Source organism: Populus nigra, chromosome 2 (assembly GCF_951802175.1).
Source record: "Populus nigra chromosome 2, ddPopNigr1.1, whole genome shotgun sequence".
Lineage (NCBI taxonomy): Eukaryota > Viridiplantae > Streptophyta > Magnoliopsida > Malpighiales > Salicaceae > Populus > Populus nigra.
The window spans coordinates 40,823,310-40,851,013 of NC_084853.1; the positions used below are offsets into that span (position 1 = coordinate 40,823,310).

General features: G+C 36.1%; 3 protein-coding genes and 1 long non-coding RNA gene across 9 annotated transcripts; 1 reads left to right on the top strand and 3 right to left on the bottom strand.

Annotated features, from left to right (window-relative positions):
- Positions 1-914: 914 nt before the first annotated feature.
- LOC133682594 (pentatricopeptide repeat-containing protein At3g62470, mitochondrial-like) lies at positions 915-4,107 on the bottom strand. Of its 4 annotated transcripts, none has more exons than XM_062106005.1 (3): positions 3,882-4,107; positions 3,571-3,711; positions 915-3,100 (listed from the first exon to the last, which is right to left on the bottom strand). In XM_062106005.1, the coding sequence occupies exon 3, from the start codon at positions 3,080-3,082 to the stop codon at positions 1,118-1,120; it is 1,965 nt and encodes a 654-aa protein (XP_061961989.1). In that variant the 5' UTR covers positions 3,083-3,100; positions 3,571-3,711; positions 3,882-4,107; the 3' UTR covers positions 915-1,117. The 4 variants fall into 4 exon arrangements, with proteins under 4 accessions (XP_061961989.1, XP_061961988.1, XP_061961990.1 ...); XM_062106004.1 differs by having other exon boundaries at positions 3,810-4,107; XM_062106006.1 differs by lacking the exon at positions 3,882-4,107 and adding an exon at positions 3,207-3,307 and having other exon boundaries at positions 3,571-3,757.
- A 906-nt stretch (positions 4,108-5,013) lies between these two features.
- On the top strand, positions 5,014-6,590 carry LOC133682595 (uncharacterized). Its single transcript, XR_009836708.1, has 2 exons — positions 5,014-6,028; positions 6,169-6,590. It is a non-coding gene; the product is annotated as an uncharacterized LOC133682595 (long non-coding RNA).
- Positions 6,591-8,321: 1,731 nt separating this feature from the next.
- On the bottom strand, positions 8,322-9,823 carry LOC133681613 (ribosomal RNA small subunit methyltransferase). Its single transcript, XM_062104704.1, has 2 exons — positions 9,391-9,823; positions 8,322-9,320 (listed from the first exon to the last, which is right to left on the bottom strand). Exons 1-2 carry the CDS (start codon positions 9,706-9,708, stop codon positions 8,577-8,579), a joined length of 1,062 nt encoding a protein of 353 aa, XP_061960688.1. The 5' UTR covers positions 9,709-9,823; the 3' UTR covers positions 8,322-8,576.
- Positions 9,824-11,891: 2,068 nt separating this feature from the next.
- LOC133682593 (uncharacterized) lies at positions 11,892-25,743 on the bottom strand. Of its 3 annotated transcripts, XM_062106002.1 has the most exons (25): positions 25,536-25,743; positions 25,212-25,305; positions 22,790-23,152; positions 22,082-22,233; positions 20,902-21,138; positions 20,320-20,429; positions 20,130-20,207; positions 19,941-20,047; positions 19,594-19,688; positions 19,391-19,521; positions 19,170-19,273; positions 19,019-19,096; positions 18,784-18,862; positions 18,417-18,585; positions 17,749-17,819; positions 17,150-17,230; positions 16,985-17,055; positions 16,369-16,465; positions 16,170-16,229; positions 15,743-15,797; positions 15,249-15,649; positions 13,697-15,172; positions 13,013-13,582; positions 12,856-12,914; positions 11,892-12,364 (listed from the first exon to the last, which is right to left on the bottom strand). In XM_062106002.1, the coding sequence occupies exons 3-25, from the start codon at positions 23,137-23,139 to the stop codon at positions 12,169-12,171; spliced, it is 4,827 nt and encodes a 1,608-aa protein (XP_061961986.1). In that variant the 5' UTR covers positions 23,140-23,152; positions 25,212-25,305; positions 25,536-25,743; the 3' UTR covers positions 11,892-12,168. The 3 variants fall into 3 exon arrangements, with proteins under 3 accessions (XP_061961986.1, XP_061961984.1, XP_061961985.1); XM_062106000.1 differs by lacking the exon at positions 25,212-25,305; XM_062106001.1 differs by lacking the exon at positions 25,536-25,743 and having other exon boundaries at positions 25,212-25,318.
- Positions 25,744-27,704: the final 1,961 nt, after the last annotated feature.

Below are 27,704 nucleotides of genomic sequence, written 5' to 3' on the forward strand. Positions count from 1 at the left end.
ATGACAGATGGTGATAACTTTTCAAATGTTTTTAACAATAGAATCAACAAATTAGATGATGTTACACCTGTCACATTGATTAATTGGCCAAACACTTGCTCTTTTTTCAAGAAAGTGTCATAAACCAAACATTCAATATGCATCACTTACCTTTTTGGATGAACGCAGCTCATAATCTTGAGGAATACTACCACGCAGATGTTCAGGAACTTCTAACAGGTATGCCTCTTTTCCAACTGTGACATAAGTAATCTGTAAAATAGGTCATGTAATGAGAGAACATGTTATTTACTAAAACAAATTAAGAGAAGACTAATATTTCTGGACAGGATCTTACTGATGTGTCCCCTAGTAATTTCTGTTGTTCCTTCAGGTGTGTAGCCAAATGTCATAAACATTTTTACCTCTGGGGGTAAATTTTACCTCTGGTGAATCAAATGTCATAACGAGTGTGATAGAACCTTGGACTCCAATGCTAGCTGGTCAGCCCTAAAAATTTATACTTTAAGTTCTAACATCATAGCAGTATGACCTTCCACAACCAGTCATCTGAAACAATTCAATTAATTGCCTCAGAAATTTTAGATCATATGATTCATTAGTGATTATAGCTGTGGCCTCAATCTTGAAAACTAACTTCTGCAGCAAAATGGTACATGGTTCAGATGTTCAGGAGGATTTCACTAAACATTCACCCATACCCACGTCATCCATGAATTTAACCCATGCAGCCTCTACTTTCTTTCAAAAGTGACCCAGGAAATTCACTTAAATGATTTGTTTTTTCCTTTGATTAAATCAATGCAAACCTCAGCAACAACGCTAGAAAATGGCAGAGAAACACAATAGTTTTATTCGCTACATGAAAGAAGAGATCCAATGCTTAATAGAAGAAAAATCATAGAGAAGGAAAGTAGAGTACCAATAAAAACTGGCTATATTGCATTAAAGACAAGTCACATATCTCTTGAAAATAACTAAAATAAGAATTAAAAGAAGAAATGTGGGACGTAATGAATACAAAAATATACAACACAAACCAGCACCATTGGTAATGGGCAATCATTAAAAAAATACTCATCAGTAAAGAACAGGAAGAAATGATTTTCGCCAACCATCATCCATCTGCCATCTCATAAAGAGAGTACCGTTGGCCTTGGGAAAGTTGAGTACACTTTCTATCACCAGGTTCTCTTCTCTTAACTCTCTTCTTCATCATCTCAGCCCACCTGGCAAACACATTAGAGACTTCGAACTTGCCAGAGAACTTCATTTTTTGAGCTAACTCCTCAAGTATATCAGGCTTCCCAGCTCGGGAGAAATCTGCAGCAAATTTGTTGTAGTCTAGTTGAGGAGCTTTCATTCCCTTTTCTATCATCTCCTCCAAATATTTGCATGCCTCGTCAGATCTACCCTGACTTATAAGCCCTCCAATGAAAACAGTATAGGAGTTATCATCAGGGCAAAAGCCTTTCTTATTCATTTCATCCCAAACGGCATGACCCATTTCATAGTTTCTTATTTGAAAGTAAGATTTCATTATCATATTGTAAGAGTGGATTGAAGGTTCAATTCCATTTTGAATCATCTTCTTGTATATCCTCACTGCATCATCTGGCATTCTCTGGCTGGTCATCAACTTGATAAGCGCATTATAAGTTTTCCCATCAGGTGGACAGCCCTTTTCTTTCATCTCCTTCAACAATTCATAAACCATGTCCATTCTCTTATGATTCCCATACCCTGTCATCAAACATGTGTAAACTGCAGCATCAGGATGACAACCGGAATCAACCATCTCATAAAAATATCCAACTGCCTCTTTCATCTTAGTTTGTTTGCATAGATCCCGGATCAAAATTGTATAGCTCCGAACATCAGGTGATGGGCCCTTGGCTTTCATGACCTCAAAGAACTTGATTGCATCAGACCTCTTTTTACTCCTTAACAACCCTTCAAGCATAATATTATGGGTGACAATATCAGGCTTAAAACCCTCATCCAGCATCTCGTTCCAAATCCTCCCTGCCTCCATTAAATTCCTCACCCTGCACCATCCATTAAGCAATACAGTATATGTCCTCAAATTTGGCGTAAACCTACCTTCCAACTTCCCAAATAGTGCCTGAGCTTCTTTCCCAAGCTTGGCCCTCCCAAGACTATCAAGCAGAGCATTAATGGTCTCAACACCCACTCTATATTTGTGATTCTTCATTAACTCAAAAATACCAACAGCCTTTTTCCTCTCCTTTGCAGCAGCAAAAGCTCTCATTGCAATGGAAAATGTGTCCAACGTCAAAAGCCTTTTTTCACCCATCTCTTCAAGCATTGACATCATAGTCTCAAACTGTCTAGCCTTAGCAAGTATGATCATCATCGAATGGTAAGTCCTTGAATCATGGACAAAACCTGGCTTCTCCGCTGCCCAACAGAAGAATCGGAAAGCCGGTTTTCTAGCATGACGGAATCTTTCCAACACCTCTATGACCAGGTCATGTGATAAATTGATCCCACATTCATCAAGAACTGCCTCCATGTTGTGGTCCAATGCAAACAACTCATCAATCACCTTGCATACCTTATGAACCTCAGCAGGATCTGCAGTTGATTTGACAATAGAACCTTTGTGTTCTCTTTCACAATTATCACTCTCATCATTCTCCTCATTTTCAGCATCGGAATCTGTATCATCATTGCTGGAGCTAGAAAACCACCTAACACTTAGCTCTGAAACTTTTCCCTGTATAGTAAAACTGGGCAGTAAAGAAGTTATGGATTTATTACTAGCTGTTGAGTTTAGAATTAGGGAGAGTTTTTCTTGTAAAATTGTTCTTGGTGCAGAGGAGTATGGCCAAACAAATGGGATTTGACCGTGAGTATGACTAACTCTACGATCACGAGAAGAACAACACGAATGAGAGAAGGGCAGAGAGCTACAACCCGGGAGGCACACTTGCTCTCTGCTACATTGTCCTCCTCCTCCTCGCCCTTGTCTCTGATAGAGGGGGATTAACTTTGTGTTGGAGTAGAGTTGGCCTTTGAAACTTGAATGCCAATTGGAGTGCAAGCAGCACCGTATCATTTTGTATTTACCAATTACCTGAAAAGGTGAACCAAGAACAAGTTTTATCACTGAGTCTTAGCAACATAAAAACACAACCTTTCATAATTAGACCAATCCCAGCTGACTTAGGTAGGAGTCGGACCTTGAAAAGCCAGCAAGGGGCTTCAAAAAGACTAAATTTTTTAGCAGAAATGTTGCTGGAACAAAGTATGAAGGGTGGCAGCTTTGATCAATGTTGAATATCTACAACTCAAAATTCATATATAAAGATGCAATAAAATTTATGAAATCAAAAACTCAAGTGAGAGGGTAAAAAAAAATCAATCTTCAGGTTTAGCAGCATCTTTTTTATAGTATTCATTCACTTGTCCATTATCTCAATCCGAACAATCAAACTTGCAAATTGCATAAACGAATTCATAGCTCAAGGCAATATGGCAATAAAAAATAGTAAGTATTATATAAGCCCACAAAAAAATAATCAATAGTGGTAAAGAAAGCCTAACCAAATAAATCGAAGGTGCGAGGCAGTCGAGGGAGGAGAAGTAGAGGGATATCCGACATAAATAAATAAGTTGCGTTTGGAAACCCACATAGGGAGGGAGAAGGAGAAGACAACCCAAAAGCACTACAGAGTAACAACCAACCTGTAAGTAAAACAAGGAAGAAAAGCAAGGGTAAAAAAATCAATGGTCAAGTCGGGCAATTTATTAATGAATAGGGGAAATTTCAAAATTCTTTTTACATATGCTGGGGGCAGAACTGTAATTATGGTGCGGCAAGTAAGATGAAGAGGAGAGGAGGAAAGGGAAAAAACCCTTATATAATCTCAGCTGCCGCCTCCTGTTCTGTCTTCAATATTGCTTGTGCTAACTAGGAAGGTCAAGGTCAGTTCCTCCCCCTCCTGCTGCCACTTCTTATTATTATGTTTGGGATTTAAGCCTTTTGTTTTGTGTTTAATACCACCCAGTAGAATGGCTTTCACTTTGATTTTTCTGCTGAGTTGAGTTTAAACTCCTCCTCCTCCAACTCATCAACTGCTGAAAAAACCCTTCTAAGTATTTTTTTTTCCCCTGCACTGCTACTTAATCTAATTATTTTTTCCTTTTCTTCTGATTTTTTCAAAAATCTTTGGTATTTATTACCTTACATTTATGAAACTGTATTGCAAAACCCAGTGAATTTCTGTTTTTTTATTCCATTAACCAGTTTATTTTTTCTGTAATTGAATTACGTAAATATAAACAGTTTTGCTTACTTTTCCGTAACAAAAAAGAAGTGAAGTAACCCTTTACTTGAAGTCACTGCAGCAGTCGCCTGAATTATTTATTTTCATGTTATACAGATCGATGACCTCTTGGGTCTGTATCATGCCTTTCTGTCAACGTTAAAAAACTGTTATCGTTCTTTTTTCTTAATGCATGATATGTTGATGATTTGAAATGCTTCGTGACCCATTTTTTCTAGGCTTAAATCATATTATGCGTTACTGCTACGATTTCTCCATTTAAGCATTGCTTGTACAATGAATTATATTATAGGCTTTTATTCGATTCAAGTTGATGCACAGAAACACAAAGGGAAGTGTAGGGTTGTTACAATTATATGTATAGTACCACTGGTGAAAATCTCATGTTTAATCAACCGGTTAAAATGCAGTGTTTGCGAAGGAGACAATGGCGGGACAAGCTGCTGACACCATTAATCAAGGGCTTCGTGTTAAAGCAACGCTTAAACTTGGGTCAGAATTGTATGTCGTCAATTCCTGCAATGGTAATACTGTTTCTGAGCAATTGGTTTCCATGAAAGAGCAGAGCATGAGCATTTTGAAGGAATTCATCACTAAACATAATGTTCCTCATGATGTCCCTGATGAACTAGCTGAAAGCTCTTCAGAAGATGAAATCCTTGAGAAGCCTCAAGTTAAAACGAAGAAATCAAAACTTACTTGATATTTCCTTTTTTCTTGGCTCGAAATTGAAAACATGGAAGTTAAGCTTCTTTTGTATGATTCTCGTTATCCTGAACAAAATATTCCAAGTATTAAGAATAGGTAGTTATGCTGCTTGATATTTCTTAGTAATCCATCGCCTTCTCTCGCTTCTCGCCGAAACAATATGTGATGATAACTTTGGTTGTTTAGTACCCACTAGAACAAATGCTGAATTTGCAATACAATTCTAGCTCAAACACTTGCAGTGAAATTACTGAAACTGGATAAAAGAGCACGGTTGAGCAGAATATGACTTTCAGTGTTCAACTAAGCCGAGGAACACCATGAAGGCAGACGCCTATCTCGTGTGCCTCTTCCTCTGGCTGGTCGAGTAAGTCAAAGTTCTCTATGCTAAAGTATTGAATTCTTTCAACACGTTACTAGATCTAAAGTCTCTCCATAGCCTTCTGCTACTCTACACTCTGTGACGCTTCTTTATATGTCGATGGCTCTACCACTTTCTTCTCTGGCTTACAGAGTCCTACAATGAATCAATCCACTATCGGTGCAAAACAAAGCCTAGGAACACTGACAAGGCCTGTCTTGTAGTCTCTAAGTGATCAAATCCTCACTTTTACAGGCGTGCTAGACTAGCACAACCCAGCGGGAACAAATTATCCCTACTCTTGGCTTCAAAAGAGATTGTGTAGATTTGATTAAAAACATGAACCGACAAAAATTCTCAACTGATAGGTATGGGTGAATGTTTAGTGAAATCCTCCTGAACACCTGAACCATGTACCATTTTGCTGCAGAAGTTAGTTTTCAAGATTGAGGCCACAGCTATAATCACTAATGAATCATATGATCTAAATTTTCTGAGGCAATTAATTGAATTGTTTCAGATGACTGGTTGTGGAAGGTCATACTGCTATGATGTTATAACTTAAAGTACAAATTTTTAGGGCTGGCCAGCTAGCATTGGAGTCCAAGGTTCTATCACACTCGTTATGACATTTGATTCACCAGAGGTAAAATTTACCACCAGAGGTAAAATTAAGAGGACTATATTTTTAGGGCTAGCCAAACTAATATTTATGACATTTTTTTGCCTTACCTTTTAACTGAGATTAGTTTGTTGATCTGACAACTTTGTGGAATTTAATTTTAGGCTGAACAGAGTAACAAAGACATATACCGACAGGCCAGGGCTGTTACTTTTGCACGAAACTTTGTTTTAAGCAGTTCTAATGTGCTCCAGAAGTGCTTCAAAATTTGAGCTGGGCGTTTGGTGTTGAATGCAAATTCCGTTACCCTCTTGTTTTGATATTAATTTCGATTGATCTCTAGGATTGATTGGTGACGTTACTTGGTTTGCTTGATAACGATCAAGTATTGGATCTGATAAATTATTGCTGTGGTTCTTACAAAGGAATCAGCGGGGTAAATTTAAACCAGTATGCTCATGTAGCAACTGCTGGTTATTGGTTTTGTGTGGTCTAATTATTATCAGTTGTACCGTTAAACAGAGGACCTCATTTTCTGAACTATGCTTGATTACTTCTGCAAAGTATACTCACTGGCTTGCCTGGATGAGATATTTTGGATTGATTCCTTTATGCAGCATTGAGATATTCAGTGGTGAGTTCGATATATTTACTAGCGACATATTTAGTTGCTGTTCCTCCGGAGGTGCTTCATGATGCTAAACTCAGAGATCATCAGCTGGTCTACTCTGTTTTGTTATGGGCTTGACAACATTTCACTTGATCCGCACTGCTTTCTGGTATGATTTAGGGCCAATGCTTTGTTTGATTGAGTGATTTCGTCTGAGATTGTTGACTCTAATGTCCGGTGTGATCAGATGCCAGTGTTTTTGACGATTTTATTTCAGGCCTCCACCAGCCTTGCCTCCATGCTTTGATTTGGAGTTACAATTCTAGTGTAGTTATTTTTTAGTCTTCATTCTTGAGTTACTAAGCCAATGGTGTTATTCTCATTGCCCGCCCTTATCATCACTCAAGGTTTCTGGGATTTTTCTTAACAATATTGACTCTGATTTTCCCCGAGGAAAGGAACTTTCCTTTGGGAAATTATAAAAAAAATAATTAAAAGCATCTGTCTTTCTCTAAAAGCTTCTTCTAACATTTCCACGAGAGAAGCCCATATAATCATTTGATGAAAGTCATGTGCACCAGGTATGGTGAGTTTCTCAGAATGTAAGCACCGCGGGTGCAAGTGTGATTATAGTGGTCGAGGGCGGATGTTTGTGGATTTGTTCTTTTGATTTCCGTTGCTGTTGGTCTTTCGCTGCCTTTGTGATTCCTGTTAAGGACGTTTTCTGTGAACATCACTTCTTTCAAGTTTCTACTGTTGTCCTATGATTAGGTGGTCTGTCTGAGTTCCTTGTACTCCCATTAGTTTCTGCTGTTGTCCTGTCTCTGAGTTCCTTGTTCTACCATTATTTTGATCTAGCTTTTCCGTGTAGGTTTGAGGTTTCAATAACCATTATTAAAATAAGAGATTTAATTGATGATGCAATTTAAAGCTTATTTAAGATTTATTATTGAAGTTTTTTGTCAAAAAAAAAATTATAAAAATTATGTTAAAATATATTAAAAATATATTTTTTATTTTTAAAAAATTATTTTTAAAATTACCATATCAAAACAATCTAAAATATATAAAAAAAATTAATTTTTAATAAAAAGTTTTTTAATTTTTTAAAAACATGAATTTACCCGCATTCCTAAACAGGCTATATTTGACAGGCTCTATTTGACGCAATAAAGTTCGATACTGTGTTTTCATCAAGATTTCAAAGAGCATAACATTAATGGAGTTCCTCTTTTTAGGGGACACTCAGGTATGGGAGAGAAAAGGCCACATTCAGCTTGCTTCGCTACACTATCATTTTTTCCCACGATTCTTGGATTTGTCATGTCAGGTTCGTATCTCCCTGGAAATGGAAGGCATCATCATCATGTTCAAGGTGAGGTCCTGAACCTGAACTCTCCAAAACAAGTAATCACCCCCATTGTAACGGGCCTGGATATCAAATTGTCAAAGCAAACATAACTCTCGACACTCACTAACACTTTACAGGGACACTTTGCTTTGCTTCTTGTAGTGCAGGATTGCTACCCTTTGAAGCTTTGCTTTTGAGCACTACAGTGTCTAATCCGAGCTCTCTCAGTTAGTCTCCCGAATAAAAACCTTGATATCAACAATAAACAGTATAGCATACTACATTAAGTATTGACATAATAAGATACTATAATTCGCAAGTTGAAAGCTGTGCAGCAAATTTTGTGCTAGTTAAGCTTCGGAAAAGAAAGAAATTTTTGAAACAGTTAATTAGGAGTGTTTCAACCAGAGGATATAGGGGATGATAAGGGGAACATAGCAAGTGAGACAAAAATTAACCTCCTAATACAGAGGACTATTTACATCCTGAAATCAATGCTCAAACTCAACCATTTGAAAGAACACCATAAATAAGATTTTTTGTAGCCAAGCAAACAGCAAACAAAATTGGGTTAAACTTCAAATGAAAAAGAGTAACATCTGAAACTCCAATCAGGAGAAGTGTATGCCAGCCATATTGAACTGAGAGAGCAAGTGTAAGAACTCCTCTTGCGAGAGTTTGGATGACCTCTTTTCAGAATAATCTCTCTCTTTCAACACAGCCAAAACCTTTTGCTTGAATTCAGAGGCCTCACCGTCTGCATCACCATCCTCCACCTCCATTTCGTCATCCGTTCCATCATCCATGTCCATGCTGTGATCCTCCTTAGAATCTCCCAGTCCCAAAATGTCCATCTCAGCATTAGTACTCCCCGAGGAACCATTTTGCAATTGCTGCAGCGCCTGAAGGGTCTTGTAGTTCTTTTCAAGCATGGAGAGGACATTTTTTATCCTAAAAATAGAACCAAGTGTCTTGTTCTTTCGAATGAAACAAATCCTTATGAATCCATCCCATTCCTTAGGATTCACCTGGGGACGTGGTTTCCTCGGCTCAATTCGAACAACAGAGGAATCCACCTTGGGTGGAGGCCTGAAATTGTTCTTCCCAACTTTGAGAAGATGGGAGACTCTAGCATAGAGTTGGGTATTAACAGAAAGACGACAGTATAAGGTATCACCTGGCTGAGCAACAAGTCTCATAGCAAATTCTCTCTGAAACATAATGATGGCACACCTGAAGGAAGGTTGATGATTCAATAATTTGAATGTGAGGGGTGAGGATATCTGATAAGGGATATTTGCCACACATATATCGAAATAAGGAAGGTCTGTCTTTAGCACATCACCCTGGATCACCTGTGAATGCCGAGTGATTAGTTTTTCGTAAGAGATAAACAACTTGCCAAATTAGCAATGATAATGATACCTTTAAGCGATTAGAGAAAGGGGTGCCTTGAAAGCGGCGTTGAAGCTCGAGAACCATGCGAGGGTCGAGCTCAATAGCAACAACCATTTTTCCAGCTTCGAGAAGTTTCTTGGTGAGATTTCCAGTACCAGGACCAATCTCAAGAACAACGTCGGTGCTCTTGATGCCTGATTTTTGGACTATGGAGTCAACAAGTAGAGGGTTCTTGAGGATGTGTTGTCCTTTGGATTTGTGGAAGGATATGCCTCCTTGGTAGTGATTTGAGGAAGGTGCCCCCCGTGATGATGGCTTCTCTTTTCTTATCTTACCGCCTGCCATTGCTGCTGCGGCTGCTGGTGGTAGCAGAGATACGCTACACTATAGATTATAGAAACGGAAGGAGGCAGGGAATACAATACTGGGCTTTAGGGTTTGACGCTTGATAATTATTTCTCGATGGCTATAAAGGCACCGCCTTTTTTTATTTTGTTTTTTTTTATTTTGTTTTTTTTTTTGGGGGGGGGGGGGTGGGACAAGTTCAGCCCCTCAACTTATGCTAAGTATGTCGGTTTCGTCCCTAGAGGAAGGTAGACAGATTTTGTGAGGAAAAGAGAGGTTCTACTTTAAGCTAACATAAACGCTAGATACACATGACATGATGACATGTTTTCCAAGTGTTCATGAACGTTTTAGTTTGTTTCTAGCTAATTGTTTTTATTTTTGTTTTTTTATTTAAATATTTATACTTTTAGTAAAAGCTATATTTTTTTAAGGAAAAATTACCCTTATTATCATTATTTTTTATTTAATAACGCAAAAATAAAAAATAATATCATCAATATTAATATTATAACTTTGTTATCAAATTAATATTACAACTTGGCAAAAAAAAACTAAATCAAACACTTTATGTGCAATATAAAATCGACACCACTTCCATAATTCTCATAAATACAAATACTATAAAATCAAATCTAGCCACCCAGGAACTTCATAGAGTACCCAAGAGGTTGCATGTGTAATTCATGTTGTCAGGGCTTGCCCCAAATTCCTGAGAAAGGAAAGCATGCGCTTGTTTTCTTGTTGTCAAGATTGTGTTAAAATTTTAGAATGCTTCAAAATGAAATGGGATGATCTTGAAAACAGCTCTGTATTTGTTCATCATGATCCTGCCAGACTACATATACCAATGCAATAGAAGTAATGGATTTAGACCGATGAGAGCACAAGAGTGCAGGGATAGCTATATTCATGTTCTCCATGGTTGTCCTCTCAAGGCATCTATCAGAATCTTCCACGGGCTTTGATTCTCCAAACACCAGTAGTTCCGCAGAAACCAAGGAAATTTAGGAATGCGCCATTCACTTGCTGAATTTCAAAGCCTCTAATTTAGAAATGTATTTTTGGTAAAAATCAAAATCTCAATTCACCAAAACACCAACTTAATTTCAAAGTCCCAAACTTTCGACAAATTTTGGCAAAATTAGGAGAAATAATGATTGAGTTTTCCAAAATTGTGCATGAGTTTTGATTAATGATTGTTAATGTCCAGAGGGAAATAAGAGATGGAGAGAGAGAGAGAGAGAGAAGAAAGGAGAGAAGGTAAGAAGGAAGAGACTAAATAATATATACAAGGATAATTTAATTATTTTATTAAATTTAAAAATTTATGTTTAACCAGGGTGTAAATGATAGTTTTTCAAATCAGAACAGGTAATTGTAACAGGAACCAAACTATTATGTGCAAAATGTATTTTTTTTTTCTTTTTTATATAAAAAAATAATTTGATTAATATTTATAATATGGAATGCTATCTTTGTAATTTTCATAAGACTCGAAAAAATATAAATAAAAAATTAAAACAACAAAATATATATATAAATTATTCAAATTAAAAAAAACAAAAAAAATTAACATGCCTTAAAAAAAAAGATTTTAGACACATTCAATTTCCTCCACTTTTTCCATGATTAAATATATCTCTTAGCTTTATTTTGGTAAGTTAAAAAATTAATTATTTAAAAAACTTGAAACAGTTTTAAATACAAATCCACAGCAAAGATACATTAAGAAAATCCACAACTATTTTATTTTTATTTTCAAATTTTAATCCCGTATAAAGATTTCAATTGATGGAAACATCAACTACTGACTAATGAATTAGAAAAACACTCGATTTATAAATTTTGAAAGTTTAGACATTTAAATATAAAAAGAGAGAGGTATACAACACTAAAAAGAAAAGTGCAAGCACTCAACTAGTTTGTGTGCATCTGACAATCATGTCACGTGTCAATCTTATTTATGGTCATGTGAGAATAAGATAAATGGAATCTAAAGGAAACATAATATTAGCAAAAATTTAAAATTCAGATTTTTAGCAAACAATATTTAAACCACGTTCTTCTATGACTTTGATGCACCGCCAGATAAAAAAGTCTATTCAGGTTTGTTCACACACAAATTCCAGTATTGAACCCAGCCACTCGTTCAGAATCGACCCAGTTAACTCGTTAAGAGGTCATCCAAGAATCCGACTAAATATCATTTTCATTTCTTGTTTTTTTTTTTTTCCTATGAAATGCAATGCCATGGAAGCTATAGTGACCTGTACATTATGGGAAACTCTCACCGTATCCATTTCCCCTCCCATTCTGTCAAAAAAATGATTGCAACAGCTATTTTCATAGGGCATTCTAGCATCCTAAAGTTTGTAGGATTCATTTTACAAAAATTGGACAGATGAGGAAGGAAAGCTTAAAAAACTATAAAAACAAAGGGAAAAATTATTGGACTTCCTACATCTTTGATAATTTCCTTGTAAACCATTCAGAGAGGCGCTTCATTTTGTGTGATAGCTCAGCGCTTAACTCAAAAAAATCTTGGGCATTTTTCATCATCACCTGTATGTCATGCTTCACCGCTTCAAAGCTCCGATAATAGTTGCTTTCTAACCTCGACCGGATAATTTCAGGACACAGAGGTACTGAAAATCTGCAAAACTCCCACAAAACCAAAGATCAGTTGAAGAACTTCTACATCCACACCAGCAGATGCAGCTCTAAATAGCAAATTGTATCGACAAGTGAATACAGAGCACTACATTATCTATAGATGCCTGCATAAACTGCATATCCTTTCTAAAGGGATGTAGCACTGCATTTGCACAACCCATCAATTGTAAGGTTGATTAGAATCTTTAAGTTATATCGTGGAACATAAAAGCACACACTAACTTCATAATCTGTTGTTTCCAGAGGCTGATCGAGTAGTTACCAGTAGATGGCAGGAAGCGACATTTCCACAGACTAATATCTAATTACATTTGACCCTTTTTCAACAACTCTGAATACAAGCTGGTTTCTTTGTAGTAGTACATCACGACAGGAGAACAAAAATTGTTTGCAAAATAAATAGAGTAATGACCCTCCTAGGCCAGAGGGGTGACAGATAACAAAACAAAGAGGAAGCTTCATAACATATACCTGTTAAAGAAATCCCACTTACGAGAAGCCTCATTCAATTTTTGAATTCCGTAAGAATCCTGCAAGATTTAGAGTAGAACCATCAAAACCATGAGAAAACACTTTCCATGTTCAAAAATTCAAGATAGAACGGATTTCCAGATGAAAGCTTCTCTACCTGATTTTTCTTTGCTGATTGCTCTAATTTATTGAACAAAGATAGTAGTCTATTTGTTATATCAAAATCTATATGGGGGTGCTCCCATGGAATGCCAAGATCATGCAATTCCCATGGACTGTGTTTGTGCAAAGTTGGATCAGACGTGTATATGACTTCATATCTCTCCCAAGGACTATCCGGAAAGTCAACAGATTTTGCCTGCACAGAAACAATATCCCCTTCCCACCATTCACCACCTTCCCCATTCTCATTCCTCCACCACACCTCACATCTATCCCTAGTATTCCAATCTCTATTGATGGAAGCATCATATCGTGTTTTTTCAACAACAAAATCAGGAAAATCAATCAGTTCAGGCAGGGTCAGCTTGAATGCTTTGCCAAAAGCAACAGATGAAGGATCTACAAATCTAAGTGTGATTTTACAGCAGCTATCCCCCGAACCAGGAACTATGGCATAATCAAGGTCTTCTACCTTGCAAATTTCCACTGCACTTAGGTGTCCCTTGATTAAACTCCAAGGACCTTTTTCTCGTAGACTATATAAATCAATATACTCTTGGTGGCCCTGGGAATAACAAAACCATTGATAATTCATTAAAATAGAATTTACTTCGAGAGAAGCACAGAACTCAGGATTCAAAGACACAAATGCCATAAATCAAGAAAATAGAGAGAATACCTGTCTCAAATAAACAACTTCGTCGCCCAACTGGGGGATATAACGGTATCCATCCTCATGCTTTGACAAGCTTAACCATGATAATTTTCTTATGGGTTGATTTGATTCTCTTCTAATAAATCTCGTATCATTATCAGAATACTTTCCTCTCTTGTTTTTAGCCGACCTTGGTCTAACTGCTGTTTTCGAACTTGACACCCACTCTTCAGATGGGAACTCATCACCTGCAGCATTCTTTGACATCCCAACCAATTCATGGCCCATTTTCACCCCAAGGTTATGATTTTGAGCACTTGGTTCCCGCTGGGTTGCCTTCATCTTCATGGATCTTGTTCTACGTATTGCATCACCATTTTCAGCTTCAGAGAGATCAGTTCCAGAATCACAATGGTCATTTGCTGGTGAGGAATTTTCTTTTATAACACTATCAAAACCTTTTAAATCAGATATAGCCTTGTGTGTCTTTTCCCTTTTGTTTACACCATGCAGAGAAATTGATCTGCCCAAACCTTCTCCACCTCTATCTGGTACTCCTGATATTTGATCCTGTCCCAGATAAGAGGGAGTTTCAGACATTATATCACCTCCATTGCTAGTTAAGTCACCACCTGTTCTCGAATATTTCAATTTAGAGGGACTGCTTGAATCCTTCGAAATTGCTTTTGTTTTTATTTTTAACCTTGTTATCTTTGGTGGAGGGTCCACTTTCAACTCCTGAGAATGGTTTGTACCAAAAACTTCACTTATATCTACTGGGTCACAACAACTGTGTTTATCAGATCTGGACCAATTTTTGTCTCCCTCGTTACAAATTTCATTGCTTGAAGCTGTGGAAGCACCAGTAAGATCACCTCTAGTGTGGTATTGAGACAGTCCAAAGCCAGACACATTCGAAGAAGATGCCCCTGGATCTTCAGAGCTTATCTTGATGTTATTTTCTTCAATACGTCCAGAAGATAGGTTAACAAAATCAATATGATTTTCACCATTGAGTCTGCTCTCTTCTGGAGACACAGGCTTCTTGGAGTCACGTAGTGAGAACTTCAAGACTATTTTTTTCCTATTTCCCAAAACTGATAGAGATTCAGGGAGTTCAGGAGGCTTGGCCATATCCTCAACCAAAACAAGTTTATCTTCCTTCGTACATTTTTCTTGTGCATTCTGCAAGTATTCATCTCCTCTGTTGTTTTGGACGGTCAAATCTTGAAGCCCTGACTCACAGTTGGATGTATCGTCTTCTGAATCATCATCATCATCTTCATCTGTAGATGTTCCAGTAATTTTGGAAAGCATGTTTCGAGCATTGCGGGCAGCAACACGCTGAGGTCTTGATGACTTTGCTTTGGAAGACTTCCTCTTAGAGACTTTCTGAACACCTTTCAGTTTCTTACCTCCATTACTTCCAGATAATGAGCCATCACGCTCATCCATGTTTCGTTTCTTCAATCGCCTCCCAGAAGATGTCATTAGTTCAGCCTGAAAACCAACAACTTCAGTATTTTGTATTTATAGAGAAACAAGAAAAGAGAGATATAGACAAACCACTACTTACTTCAGTCTTGTGTTTTCTCCTCCTTGACCTGCGAATGCTATCCTTTTTACTGTGTTCAGCATCAGTGTCCCCTGTACTACAATTGGGATCGCTGGGAGAGCTGAAACACAAACTACCCTGCTCCTCCTCACTGGTGCATTCCTCTGCAACATTATACTCAGAATCAGTGTTGTCACTTATGACTTCATTTTCTGGTTCCCAGTAAATGGCATCCATGAACTCAGGCAGTGGGTCAAACATTCTTTCTAAATCTTCCAATGGAGGCATTTGATAATCCTGGCCTAAACCAATATCCGGACCAACAGCAAATTTGATGGATGAAGGACGCCACTCAACTCCTAGTGCACCAAGTCGACGTTGCTGAAACATGGTCTGATAAGGTTCTGGGTATGGAATCATACCTGGAGTTTCCAATAAGCGATTACATTAGGGGAGGTGCTGTCTCGGAATAACATTTCAAAAAATTAACATACATAAAGGAGCCATAAACATACTTGAGTCACACAGAGGATCTTCAATGTTCCTTCGATGCGGAGCCAGTTGTGTCTCCTGCACCAGAAATGATCTCATACTAATAAGTTATTTAGCATTGAGAAGAGTCAAAGACACTAGATAGAAAGATCTTTGACTACTAATCTCCCATTACAACTGAAATGAGTCAAAGACACCAGACTTAGCACTCCAAATTGACCACGTCAACAAAATCAATTTTCCAAAACTATTCATCTGTGCCAACATGATAAACTATCAGAAATAAATCCTCGAGAATGGGGAAAAGGTCACTACTTCAATTTTGATGACTTTAAATCTTGCAGGTTGTTAGGGTGCGCATATTAATCATTATCCGCATCCTGTAGTGTACTTTTCTAATAGGCCAAAGTAAAAAATTCTTCACAAAGAAAGAATGCTGCAGGAGCTAACCTGATCGAGGACATTTCCTGCAGCATCACGGATAAGGGGTCTATAATCCCCAAGGAAAAACTGCATGAGAAAAATAACCAAAACAACCATTGAAAAGAAACAGAAGAATTATTATTTAATTAATAGGAAAGGGAACTCTGGCTCACCCAGGGAAGCAGGGGAGAGGTGAGAAGAACTGCACAATTAAGATTTCGTGTACCTGGTCATATTTGGCATCCTTTTGAGACTCACCCTGGCCTGTGTTTAGCAAGTATATTTGGCCAACATCATCAGAAAGCACAACAGATGTCCCATCCCTATCACAAAAAGAAAACATGTCAAATCACCAATGGAAAAACCACAAACCAAACATCGCGTGTGAAGAATTCTCAAGATTCAGCCAATTTTTTTTATAAAAAAAATGTGCATGGCAAGAATATCACATCATTACTATATCTCAAATCCAAGGCAAATGCAACACCTGGAAGCTGACTGATATAAAATTACCCAACCCATAAGAACCTCATAAAGGAATGAAGCACACCGTCCAAAAGCATATCATTTAGACCAATGCTCATATGATGCAATCCCACTATAAATAATTGAAATATAAATGAGAAGATTAAAAAAATCCAACCAGTCATATTTGACATTTAATCATCACTTTCAAGAATAATTTCCAAATAACTGTGATGAGGGGTCAAGTTTAGGCATAGCCTAACAAGTCAAAACCCACTCGCTTCCTCATACTTAATTACCATAATCTGAAACATATTAGCTTAAGGACAAAAAAGAAAGGTAAAATTTGATTATTAAATATGTTATGGTTTACTTACGGAGAAAACTTCCCATCAATCAACTTGACACGACCAATTTCATATGTGCGAATAGGAATGCCCTCCCATATCTATCATATAACATGCAGAGTCACGTAAAAAATAGGCACTGGTGGAACAATATCAGTGAGTCAACATGAGGAACTTGTAGAACCAGAGACTTACATCCCACACTATCATTTGACCATCATACCCAGCACTCATAGCTATCCGCGGATTGAAAGGATGAACATCTAAAACATAAGACTGCCAAAATGAATAAAAAAACAGTTAATTAATGACATTAAAAAAATAAAATATCAAATTAACAAAGATTCAATGTAAGAAAAAAAATAAAATCACAATTGAACAATCAGATGGAGCAGATAGAGTGCCCAGATGACCAAGTAAACTAAGATTATGTGAAGTATATGCAGAACAATTGAGTTTGTGCCATTCTGTGAAATTCAGCTAAAATCTATTGAACAAGGATTTAAAGCCAGTAAACAATACTACAAGATTTTGTTGTGAAGATAATAGAAGTAATTAAGATTAGATGAGATGTCAATAAGTTTCCTCCCAATGTCACAAATTTTGGAGATTGACCATATTAAAATGATTGAGAAAAAACAAGGACAAAGGAAAATAAGACATCTAGAAGGATGACTTCAGATAAGAAGGAAGGAATCAACCCATAATGATTCATTTATTCGAATAGAGGTCAAAATAAGCACATTAAATATGTCAATCCATGATGGGGACCAAAAAGTTCAGAAAACACTTACAGACTCGGTATGGCCAGTCAAAGAATGCACTAAACTACTATCAGCAGCATTCCAAACACATATTCTGCAATCTGCATGTATGTGGAATAATTGAGGGCCACCAGAAGGTAAGGACAAGATTTAAAGAGAGCATTAAAAAATATTCACATCCAAAATTCATAAAAAAAAAATTGATTGTCTGTAGATCAACATCCATAAGCACAGATTAGCCATTTCTCTACATCAACTGGACTGGGCAGAGTTGCAACAAGACAAGTAGAAGTTAAGAACTTAGGAGTTTTGAAGCCTTAGACCTCATTTTAAGATGGCTAAGCCAAGACATCGACATAGAGTAAACACATGCTCTGATTGATCTTATTTTTGAATTTTCAGACACTATAAGGACCTAATCTAAAGATCCATGTTGAAATAAACATTAAAAACCATGTCCACAAAAAAAGTAAAGGTGGGAAGAATCTTTGCATCCAAACGAAAGCATAAAAGACAGAGAAGCAAGAAGTTATTTAACACAATCAGGATTCTATAACATATGGTATGTATGGAATAAAGTCACTAACTTTTCATTGCATACAAAAGAAGAGCATAGCAAAATACAAAGAAACAATACACAAAAAGGGGCGCCTTAACAAATGCTAGAGGCCAATCCATACTGCAACAGTAAAATTTACCCATAACAGCTGCTAAGACAAAGCGCTTATCAAGACTCCACACAATCATATTAACACCACGAGGAGTTGGAAGAATTCTTTGGCGTGGTCCTCCCCGAAGAGGTTGTGGAGGTAGTGGAGGAGGTGGAACTTTCAGATGATAAGACATTGTCCAACGTACAGATTTTCCCTGGGGCAATAAAAAGAAAGGACAAGTAAAAAATCTTTCCATGAAATTCATTAACTTCAAGCCTAGCAATTCAAACATTGGAGAGCAGAAGGTACAAATAATTCTCCTAAGGTTCATAGAAATGGAAACATTTATAATATGCCTCCTCCAAACTACACACTGAAAACCATAGTGGGAAACTATTTCAAAGGAACTCACATGCGATCTCCGTGATATAGGTCTCCATATGATTGCACTGCCATCACGGGAGCAGGTGACTATTTTGTCATGACAGAACCTAAGAATCATGAAATTTAAGCAATAAGTACCCCATAAATTTGCCAAGTATGTACAGGGTAAATTGTTCATTCTATTCTACTTAAAATCAAACTAACTATAGAAATGGACTATTGACATTAAATAACTGAGAATGGAAAGGAATATATTGACAGACCAGGAGGTTTTAAATTTCGGAACACTATCCTCCTTCAAAGTGTCAGACATTGAAGATCTTGGAGCCACAGCACAGCCACTGCAGATGAAAGCAGATGGTTAAGGGTCAGACACCCCAAAATAAAATAATTTGCTAACAAGGAACAACTAACCTGAATTGAACATAATTGACATCGTTCTCATGGCCAGATAATACATCCATCTCATGTATAGGTTGTTCTGACTCATCTGTGTTAGATTTACATGCATTCCAAACCTGGAAATATTTTGTTATTTGAAACACATCAAACAAAACATATAGTAACACCAACAAAGATAGTGATGAAAAATGAACCTAAGAAGTTATTTCAAGAGAAAAGGCATTCAAACACACCCTAGCATAAGTATCAGAGCTTCCAGTGACAAAAGCAGTTCCATTGGCATTGTAAGCACAACACAATATCTGATTGCTCTGTGGACCATTACTCGAGGAAGGTCCATTGCTAAAAGTACCACTGCTCTTACCTGCAAAAAAACTCCCATTTACCAGGCCTGTAATCAACAATACAGTACTAATGTAAAAGGCAACCATCTAACCAGTAAGAGCATCTGAAGGCTTTGGAACATAAATTCGTGGACTACAATGGGAATATCTAGCATCCCAAACTCGACAAGTTCCATCATCTGATGACCTACAAATAGGCATATTAGCTGATTAACTAACAATGCCAAGTCAGATAAATACACATGCCTCCAGCCAGAAGGCAATAGAAAAAAACATCCCCATATCAGAACATCTCATTGAAGAACTCCAGAAAAATCACAGAGTGACCCTAGCCAATACAAATGAAATTTTTACATGAAACTCAAAACGATCACAGAGGATCAACTGATTATATGAACATTTTTAAATTACTATCAATATCTCTAGAAAAAGGACTCACGATAAAAGGTGATACACAGAGCCAAGCCTGGGACTAAATGCAATGGCAGTAACAGCTCCAGTGTGCCCCTGCAAGACTGAAATGGGCATCCCATCTGGCAAGCGCCACTGCATTGTACCCAAAGGAACTATTTATTTATCAGAGTGAATGAAACTTGGAACGCTAAAAGATGAGGTAGAGAACTCCTACCACTCGAATGACAAAATCATTGGAAGCAGATGCCACTAAAGCATTGTTGGAACTTACAGCCAAGTCAGTAATGTCACCCTTTAGTACATACAACCAAAAGAGTAAATTAAAATAAATAGGACAAAGATATTTTTAAAAGCATTTCAAGCCCTCACAATCACCATATATTACGTATGCAATCTGAACTCACTTCGTGTCCTCTGCAGCTGGCCAGGCAAAATGCAGTCTCCATTGACCAAATCTTGACAAGACGATCATCCGAACCAGTAATAACATACCTTCCTGAGCGATCAAATATTGCTAGAGAGATACAGGCAATAGTTATACTTGTTAATAGACAAAAAGGCAATGAAACCCATACAAGCAAGGAAATGGAAACTGTTGAACAAAAAAAGTTCAGTAAATTTCACCATAATTCAGTTATCACGTTAATTGCAGGTTAAGAAACAATATATAACCATTTACAGAATTTTTGGTTGGTAAAACAAAGGTGACGCATGCAATAATATGTTCAAAGAAAAATTGTGAACCTTTTTAAATGAGACCGGTGAACAAAATTTTCAATCTAAGAGACCAATCAAAATGATGGCTCTGCTATCCAAGAAAACAACTAGGGAGACTACAAATGCCATGGGTAATTACTGCTACCATATCCTAAATATCATCCTGTAAAAAACACTTAATAAGCAGGCATCATCTGCTAAAAATAGAAAGGAGAATTCCCATTTAAGGCAAGATGTCAGTGTTCAAATTCAAAGCAAGGAATCCTTACCACAATAGACAGCAGTACGGTGTCCCCTTAACTTCTTTGTATTTTGCATCTTTTGCACCATGGTCAATGGCTTAGCAATGGCATAAGAAGCATAGCGAATGGATGGAGCACGATGGTGCTTTGCAAAACCACCTCCGAGTTCCCTTAAACTCAGCCCATGCACCTGATCAATCTGCATGTGGGGCCAACGCAGGTTTGCTGGCAGGGGCATAGCTTGCTTATGCATACTCTTCTCACCTGCATAATAGGAGGTAACATCAAGGAAAAGCAAAGAAAATAGGATAAATCTTAATAAATAGTCACAAGGCAGAGATATTGAAAATCTAAGTCCTAACTCATAATTTATAGCAAATAACCAAACTTAGAAAGCACGTGATGAAAGGGCCTTGATAAGAGGAACCGTGCAGAAAAGAGGGAATGTTCCAATAACTAAGAAAATAAAATAAATTCAGATAGCAAAAATATAAAGGCCAAACCTACAATAAGAAGAAATTGCTTTTGTTGAGAAATCTAGCCCCAAAACTAATAGTAAAGTACCGTTAAGGAAGAGAGAACAGTGAAAAGTGGAGTTAGTTATTTATATCCAAAGCATATTCTGCTTAAGTATCTATCACCTAAGAATGCATTTTCAACCAAAAAAGCTATGAAATTTGATGAATGTGAAGAGAATTTGTTCTTTTGATTAGCAAATGAAAGCCATTTCTGCCTAGGAATTGTAAGGTAGATTCATGGGCCTCATGAAGGCCATGCCACAATCAAGGGCATGGCAAGTAATTAAAAATCAATTTCCCAGGACCTGACAATAAAAATTTGTTATATCTGAACCAAATGAGAGACTTGTATCTTGGAATAAAGTGGCTGCTCTCATGTCCTGAGTCTACATCTTAGTTACAACTTTTAAGACCTATACTGTTACACAAAAGCATGGCTCATTCGAAAGACCAGACTAGTATAATAATTTACTGGAAGGTGTTGAGATGAAGGATGAAAAGTGGGAAAGGCTAATAGAAAGAAAGACAACTGAAATGCAGCCAAAATTTCAGGCATGAAGCAATATTTTCAGTGGAACACATGTTGAATTCAATTGAGAAACAATCACATTGGAGGAAGAGTATTTTTACTGGCATTTATCTGAAACATTTATCTTAAGAAAGAGTAAAGCACTGGAAGGAGCACATACAATCAAGAAGCGAAAAAGAACCAGATCCCAGTATTGTAGGAACATGAGCTGCATTTAGAGTATTTCTTCCAGCCTCGCCAAACATAGAATCTGTGTTCAGCAGCAATTGTTTCAGAAGCTTTACCAAATGATCCTTCTCAACATGAGGATACCTGATAGTTACGTAAATGACAGCAGTTACGCCATTATCACATTCGAGGTAAAAAAAAAAATAGAACAGATCCCAATAAAGTGTAAGAAAATTACAACTTGTCAGTGACGAACTCCAACAGAAAATTACAATGGTTAAGAGTTATCAGATGTACTTTATAAAGGAATTTCAAATTAATTGTTAAATTTCCAAATTATGCAAGAAGTTAAGAACATTGGATGGCATTACTTTAAAGAAAAGATTATGGAAAGAGGTCTCTATTGGCCAGTTTATCTTCCAAAACCAAAAACAATTCCTGATAGTTTAGAACCAAATTTTATTCTGCAACAATGTTGCCATCATTCAACTTCAGGAAACAAGTAGTGAAACACAGAGGTACACCAGGAAAAATTGTGTGGAAATACAAGTGGCTAGCATGGCATATAAATCAATGGCAATAGAGGAAAACGAATAGAAATGAGAATGGAGGAAAGCCGTTACCATAAAGTTTCTCCCACCAAGTTATAAATTATATGACCAAAGATGGAAAATAAAGAGTAAAATGAACCTTATTGTACCTTTCCACCAATTTATCATAACTTAAAGGAAGAGAGACACCATCATTGTTATCATTCCCATTATGTGCACCACTTCTTGAAAACCAAGCATGATATCTTCTTGGTAGAAGCTCATGTCCTAAAACTTCATCCTGAAATTGTCTAAAAGTCCTATGGAATGGCCCGGAAGATAGAAAATGCATAATCAAAAAGTAAATTTCTCTATGGTCTACATCTATTTTTTTCTCATTAACACGAACTCTCCCTTGTTGTTCAAAATGAGCCTTCTCCATCACCGTATTTGAAAAATCCAACAGTGGCTTGCCAATGGAAGAAGCACCACCAGAAGATGAGCGATTCCAGATATCCATATTTAGGTAAAACCTGAGAAACAAGGAAGCACTTGTTCATTTATCTTTCATAAACATAGACATAACAATTGAAAACATACCAACACAGTCTACAGCAAGATACAGCTGATAAATAAAAGATTAGATTTAACAGGAAAGTCCTAAAAAAATAATCATGCTTTATGACAACTGAGGCTTGTAACACCTAGTTCCCCTGCTTCTAGCCCCAAGGCAGTCCAGGAGGGAGTGAGCTCCTGGGAACTGTACATTAACCATCTAGCCCCAAGGCAGATATCCTTTGATTGTGCAAGCAAGCATGGATAATTGCATGCTATTGTAAATCTAATCTTGAAATAGAGTCTGTAACACATCCAAGATACGAAGGTGTATCTTAATTGTATAATTCTTCACGTCATACTAGAGATCTAGCATTAAACATCACTCAACAATAACTTGGGCTCAGGGTAATGAGAGGGCAAGGATTACCTCCCATGGAGTAAGACAATAATATCAAAGAACCATCTCAACCCAAAAGCTTAAACAAAGGCCCACACTACCTTATGCTTAATTTTATTAATTAGAATAGGGTGATGAGATTTGAACTCGTGATCACTTAGTCAACAAGACTTTAATACCATGTAAAAGAATCATCTCAACCTAAAAACTTAAGTTGTTAGGTAAGGCTTCAAAATATAATTTATATTATTTTCTAACAAACAATTGATGGAAAACAACATGTATGGCACAATGTGCATCAATGAATGAAAAGGTCATCATATAAAGACCGGAATCCAACAGACAAACAGACTTCAAGTCCATCGGAAAGAACCCAAAGGCCTAACAAAGAGCATGCCATATTGCTTTCCATAAAATGTTGAACCCCAACCTCTCATTAGTACCTCTAATGAAATTGTGATGTATATGTATACCCCAAACGTTGTTGTTACAAATGTCTTCCGACTATTAAATGTCTGACATTATAATTCAAACTGGGCTTTGACATGTGGCACGCCTCTAAAATTGCAGTTGCAAGAGGTAGTTGTGGATCTAAGTGTCAAGACGCTAAAAAGGGTAAGACCCCTTTAACCAACATGTTCTAAGATCATATGATTGTAACAGATTCATGGCTCCAAATTTATTCGATGCCTCCTTACTACGCGCTACATCATATGATGTATCATGATGATGCAGTGGCTCGCAACCCAATCAATATCGATTACAAGAACACAACCCTGTCTGATGAATACAGACCCGTCGAAAAGGCTGAGTTTGATATTTGAGAGCAGGGAAATAGAGTCTAATAGAGACAAGGGAAGGAAGCTGGGAAAGTTTTTGTTGCCGTGAGAGGACTGGTCAAAGCACAAGTCAATAATAGCCATCTTTTCAATATTCTTCATTTAACAGAGCATTTTGGTCATCTATTCCCATGAAATACTAGGATTACACATAATGGCATAATTTTATGTTTTTTTTCTCATTGTTCCTGATTTTTTCATCTTCTTCTGGTTTCGTATTCAAAAGATAATCTTAGATTTACCGAAGCAATAATCAGTTGTAGAAACCCAAATTGTATAAATAGTGAAGTTTCTGAGACTACTGTTAATTCACAGAATGCAAAACAAGCATTTTAAGATATACTCAAGCATGAGGTTTCACGGTAAGCAAAAGGGGGGCCAGAAGAGACATTGCCACTGCAAACAAATCCCTATAAAATTATAATAATAACACAATTGACACTACAAGCAGTATAATCCATTAACACTCTATAATTTAAGCATATGAAATGAATCATTTACATAAATGATGATGTACGTCATTTCTCCTCCCTATCTGCATGTCAGTTACCCTATCGGTTCACTTCCACCTACCAAAGGTCATTAGACGAGCTACAAGAATGTCAAAATTACCAAAAAAAAAAAAGCAAAGCTGAAATGGCAACAATTTCCAGTACCATAGCAGCTAGAGAAATGCCACGTTAATTACGTCAACACCTGATGAAGTTGGATATCGAGTAGTTTGTTTGCTCACTAACAAAAACCCGACTAAACTCTACAGCAAAAATTAAAAACACATTCAAAATAAAACCAGATTACCTTCAATTACCAAAGATTACAAGGAATATGTTGTCACTTTCTCCCAGCAGTGCATCAACAAACACCCATGACTAGTTTTGAAGGAATTTCATGACTTAAGAGACCAAAGCAGTCAGCAGTGTCTTTTAAGGAGATGAATGGGATTAAAAGCTAAAATCATCAACTAATTACGGAAAAAACATTAAAATTAAAGGACTGGGGATCTAATCTAATCTAATCGAAGAGAAATGTACAGAGCAGCAGAGTATTAGACCAAAGGGAAAAAAATTCTAAACAGAGTAGTTACTAGAGATAAAAATTAAAAGGAGATCTTTGTTTGCTTACCTTATACAGACAAAGAGTCAGTTGAAGATAGTAATTAGCATGGTGGATTGGAATATATTTCACTGCTGCTAAAATTTACGAGAAACACTGGAGACTTGCAGATATTAAAAAGTTTGCTTGTTGTTTTCGTGTTTTACTCTGTAGAGAGAAATTGAAATGGAGGGATTTAAAAAGGGACGTTTCGTTTCTTTTCTTTTCTTTTCTTTTTTTTTTTTTTTAGATAGAGAGAGAGGTGAATTAACGGAAATTTTTGGAGATTAATTAATGAATAAAATGATATACTTACTTGAAATAAATAATGCGATAATTCTTACTATTATACGGCCACTCCGGAACTAGATGTGCGGGACGCCGTCCTGGTGAAATGACTACCATGCCCATGGTCAATGATGCTTTAACTGGCAAGTCGCTAATGGGTCCAGGTTATTGTTGTCTTCTTGACACTGTGGCGGCTGTTATTGTTTTATAAAATTTGTTCTTTTATAAATGTATTAAAATAATATTTTATTATTATTTAAAAATTATTTTTGATATTAAAACATAAAAACTAATTTAAAGTAAAAAAAATTATTTTAAAAAAAATACGCACAAATTTTTTTTTAAAATTTTTTTTTGTCTTTTGTGTGTGTTATAGCTGCGCTCTTCGTGTAAGAAAGTTGCTGGCAAGGATGGTAAAATGATGAGAGATTAGGATCACAGGGAGGGAACAGCGTGCATGTTTTTTTTTTCTCTCGCTGCGAAAGAGCACGCAAATTTAAAATTTGAACTCTTCCCGTATCAGGAACAAGGCCGTGTTTAAAATTTCCATTTAAATATTCCTTCCATCCAGATTTTATTTAATTTTATTTTATCTTTTTAGATATACCTTAGGCCCCTCGAATATATGTGTTACAAAAGAAAAACTAGTTCCGTGTCAGCTAAAAAAGAATTGACTGGATGCATGCGATATTATTTAATTTAATAATAAATTGGCTGCGTGTTTTTTTTTTATAACAAGGAACATACTCGAATTAACTTATAATTCTTGTACATCAATTTAGACTGTCATGTCTCGGTAACTCCACAGCATTTTAAAAAAACAAAACAAAAACTCCACAGCAAGCCCCTGTTGTTTTGAGAAAAATTCAGTTGACAGATGACATGTTGTCTAGTATTTCTTGACAAAGAAATCTGAACCACGTGTCACCTGGTATTTTCTAAGTTCAAAATCAAGGGTGTTAATTATGTTTCATTTTGCTTGAAATGGTTAAAATATTTTATATTAATTCAAAAAATAGAATAAAACAAAAAAAATTTCATCTTATTTTAAATTCCGGTCCGTTCCGGATTTTTTGGCTAAATTTCACTTGAAATGTTCCGGTTTCATTCCACATATTCCGTTCTGATGTTGAAAAATCATTGAATCAAATTGAACTTGATTCAATTTAATTAATCAAATCATCTAAGTATAAAAAACTTTTTTTCATTAATATTTTCAATAACAATGATATTAATAATAATATTGAAAATTATTATTACTATTTTCATTAATAATTATATTAATTTTTTAAAATTAGATTTATCACTGATATATATGATTTTTTTTTATGTTTATACTTTGTAGGAATTTAAGCAAAATAATGGATGATTTAGATCCCATTAAACTTGATAGTATTGACCTACCTTTATATTTAAAATATTTATGTTAAAACATTTTACTTTTATAATATTCTGATATTTTGTTTAAGTTGAATTACTTTAAGTTAAAGATCTTAACTATTTATAAATATTTTAAATTTTAAATTATATTTAATTGACATTGTGTTTGTATTGCATAATTTATTATTAATTTATCTTGAACTTAAATTATATTTGTTGAATAAATATATATATATATATATATATATATATAAATAGCACAACCCCGAAACAACATGCCGAAACACTTCAAAACTAAAACATTTTATTCAAATTAAAAAAAAACAATTAACAAAACAGAATTTACAACCTTAGATTTAATAACAGGAAAAAAGGATTTAATAGCCGGAAAAACAGAGTCCGTGCTTTTTTTACTGGTATTAAATCTCTTTAAAAATTCCAAGACTAGGAATTTAATTCAATTAAAAATGAAGCAAGAAATGACAAACTTCTCAAAGTAATTTGAAAGTTAATAAATCCAGACGACTATTT

Excerpts from the sequence above, each read along its gene's own strand:
- LOC133682594 (XM_062106005.1), bottom strand. The coding sequence starts at position 3,082 with ATGATACGGTGCTGCTTGCACTCCAATTGGCATTCAAGTTTCAAAGGC.
- LOC133681613 (XM_062104704.1), bottom strand. The coding sequence starts at position 9,708 with ATGGCAGGCGGTAAGATAAGAAAAGAGAAGCCATCATCACGGGGGGCA. Across the intron at positions 9,321-9,390 it reads CTTTCTCTAATCGCTTAAAG|GTGATCCAGGGTGATGTGCT; the intron begins GTATCATTATCA and ends CGGCATTCACAG.
- LOC133682593 (XM_062106000.1), bottom strand. The coding sequence starts at position 23,139 with ATGGATATCTGGAATCGCTCATCTTCTGGTGGTGCTTCTTCCATTGGC. Across the intron at positions 22,234-22,789 it reads TATGATAAATTGGTGGAAAG|GTATCCTCATGTTGAGAAGG; the intron begins GTACAATAAGGT and ends CGTAACTATCAG. Across the intron at positions 19,522-19,593 it reads GCCTTCAGATGCTCTTACTG|GTAAGAGCAGTGGTACTTTT; the intron begins GTTAGATGGTTG and ends GTTTTTTTGCAG.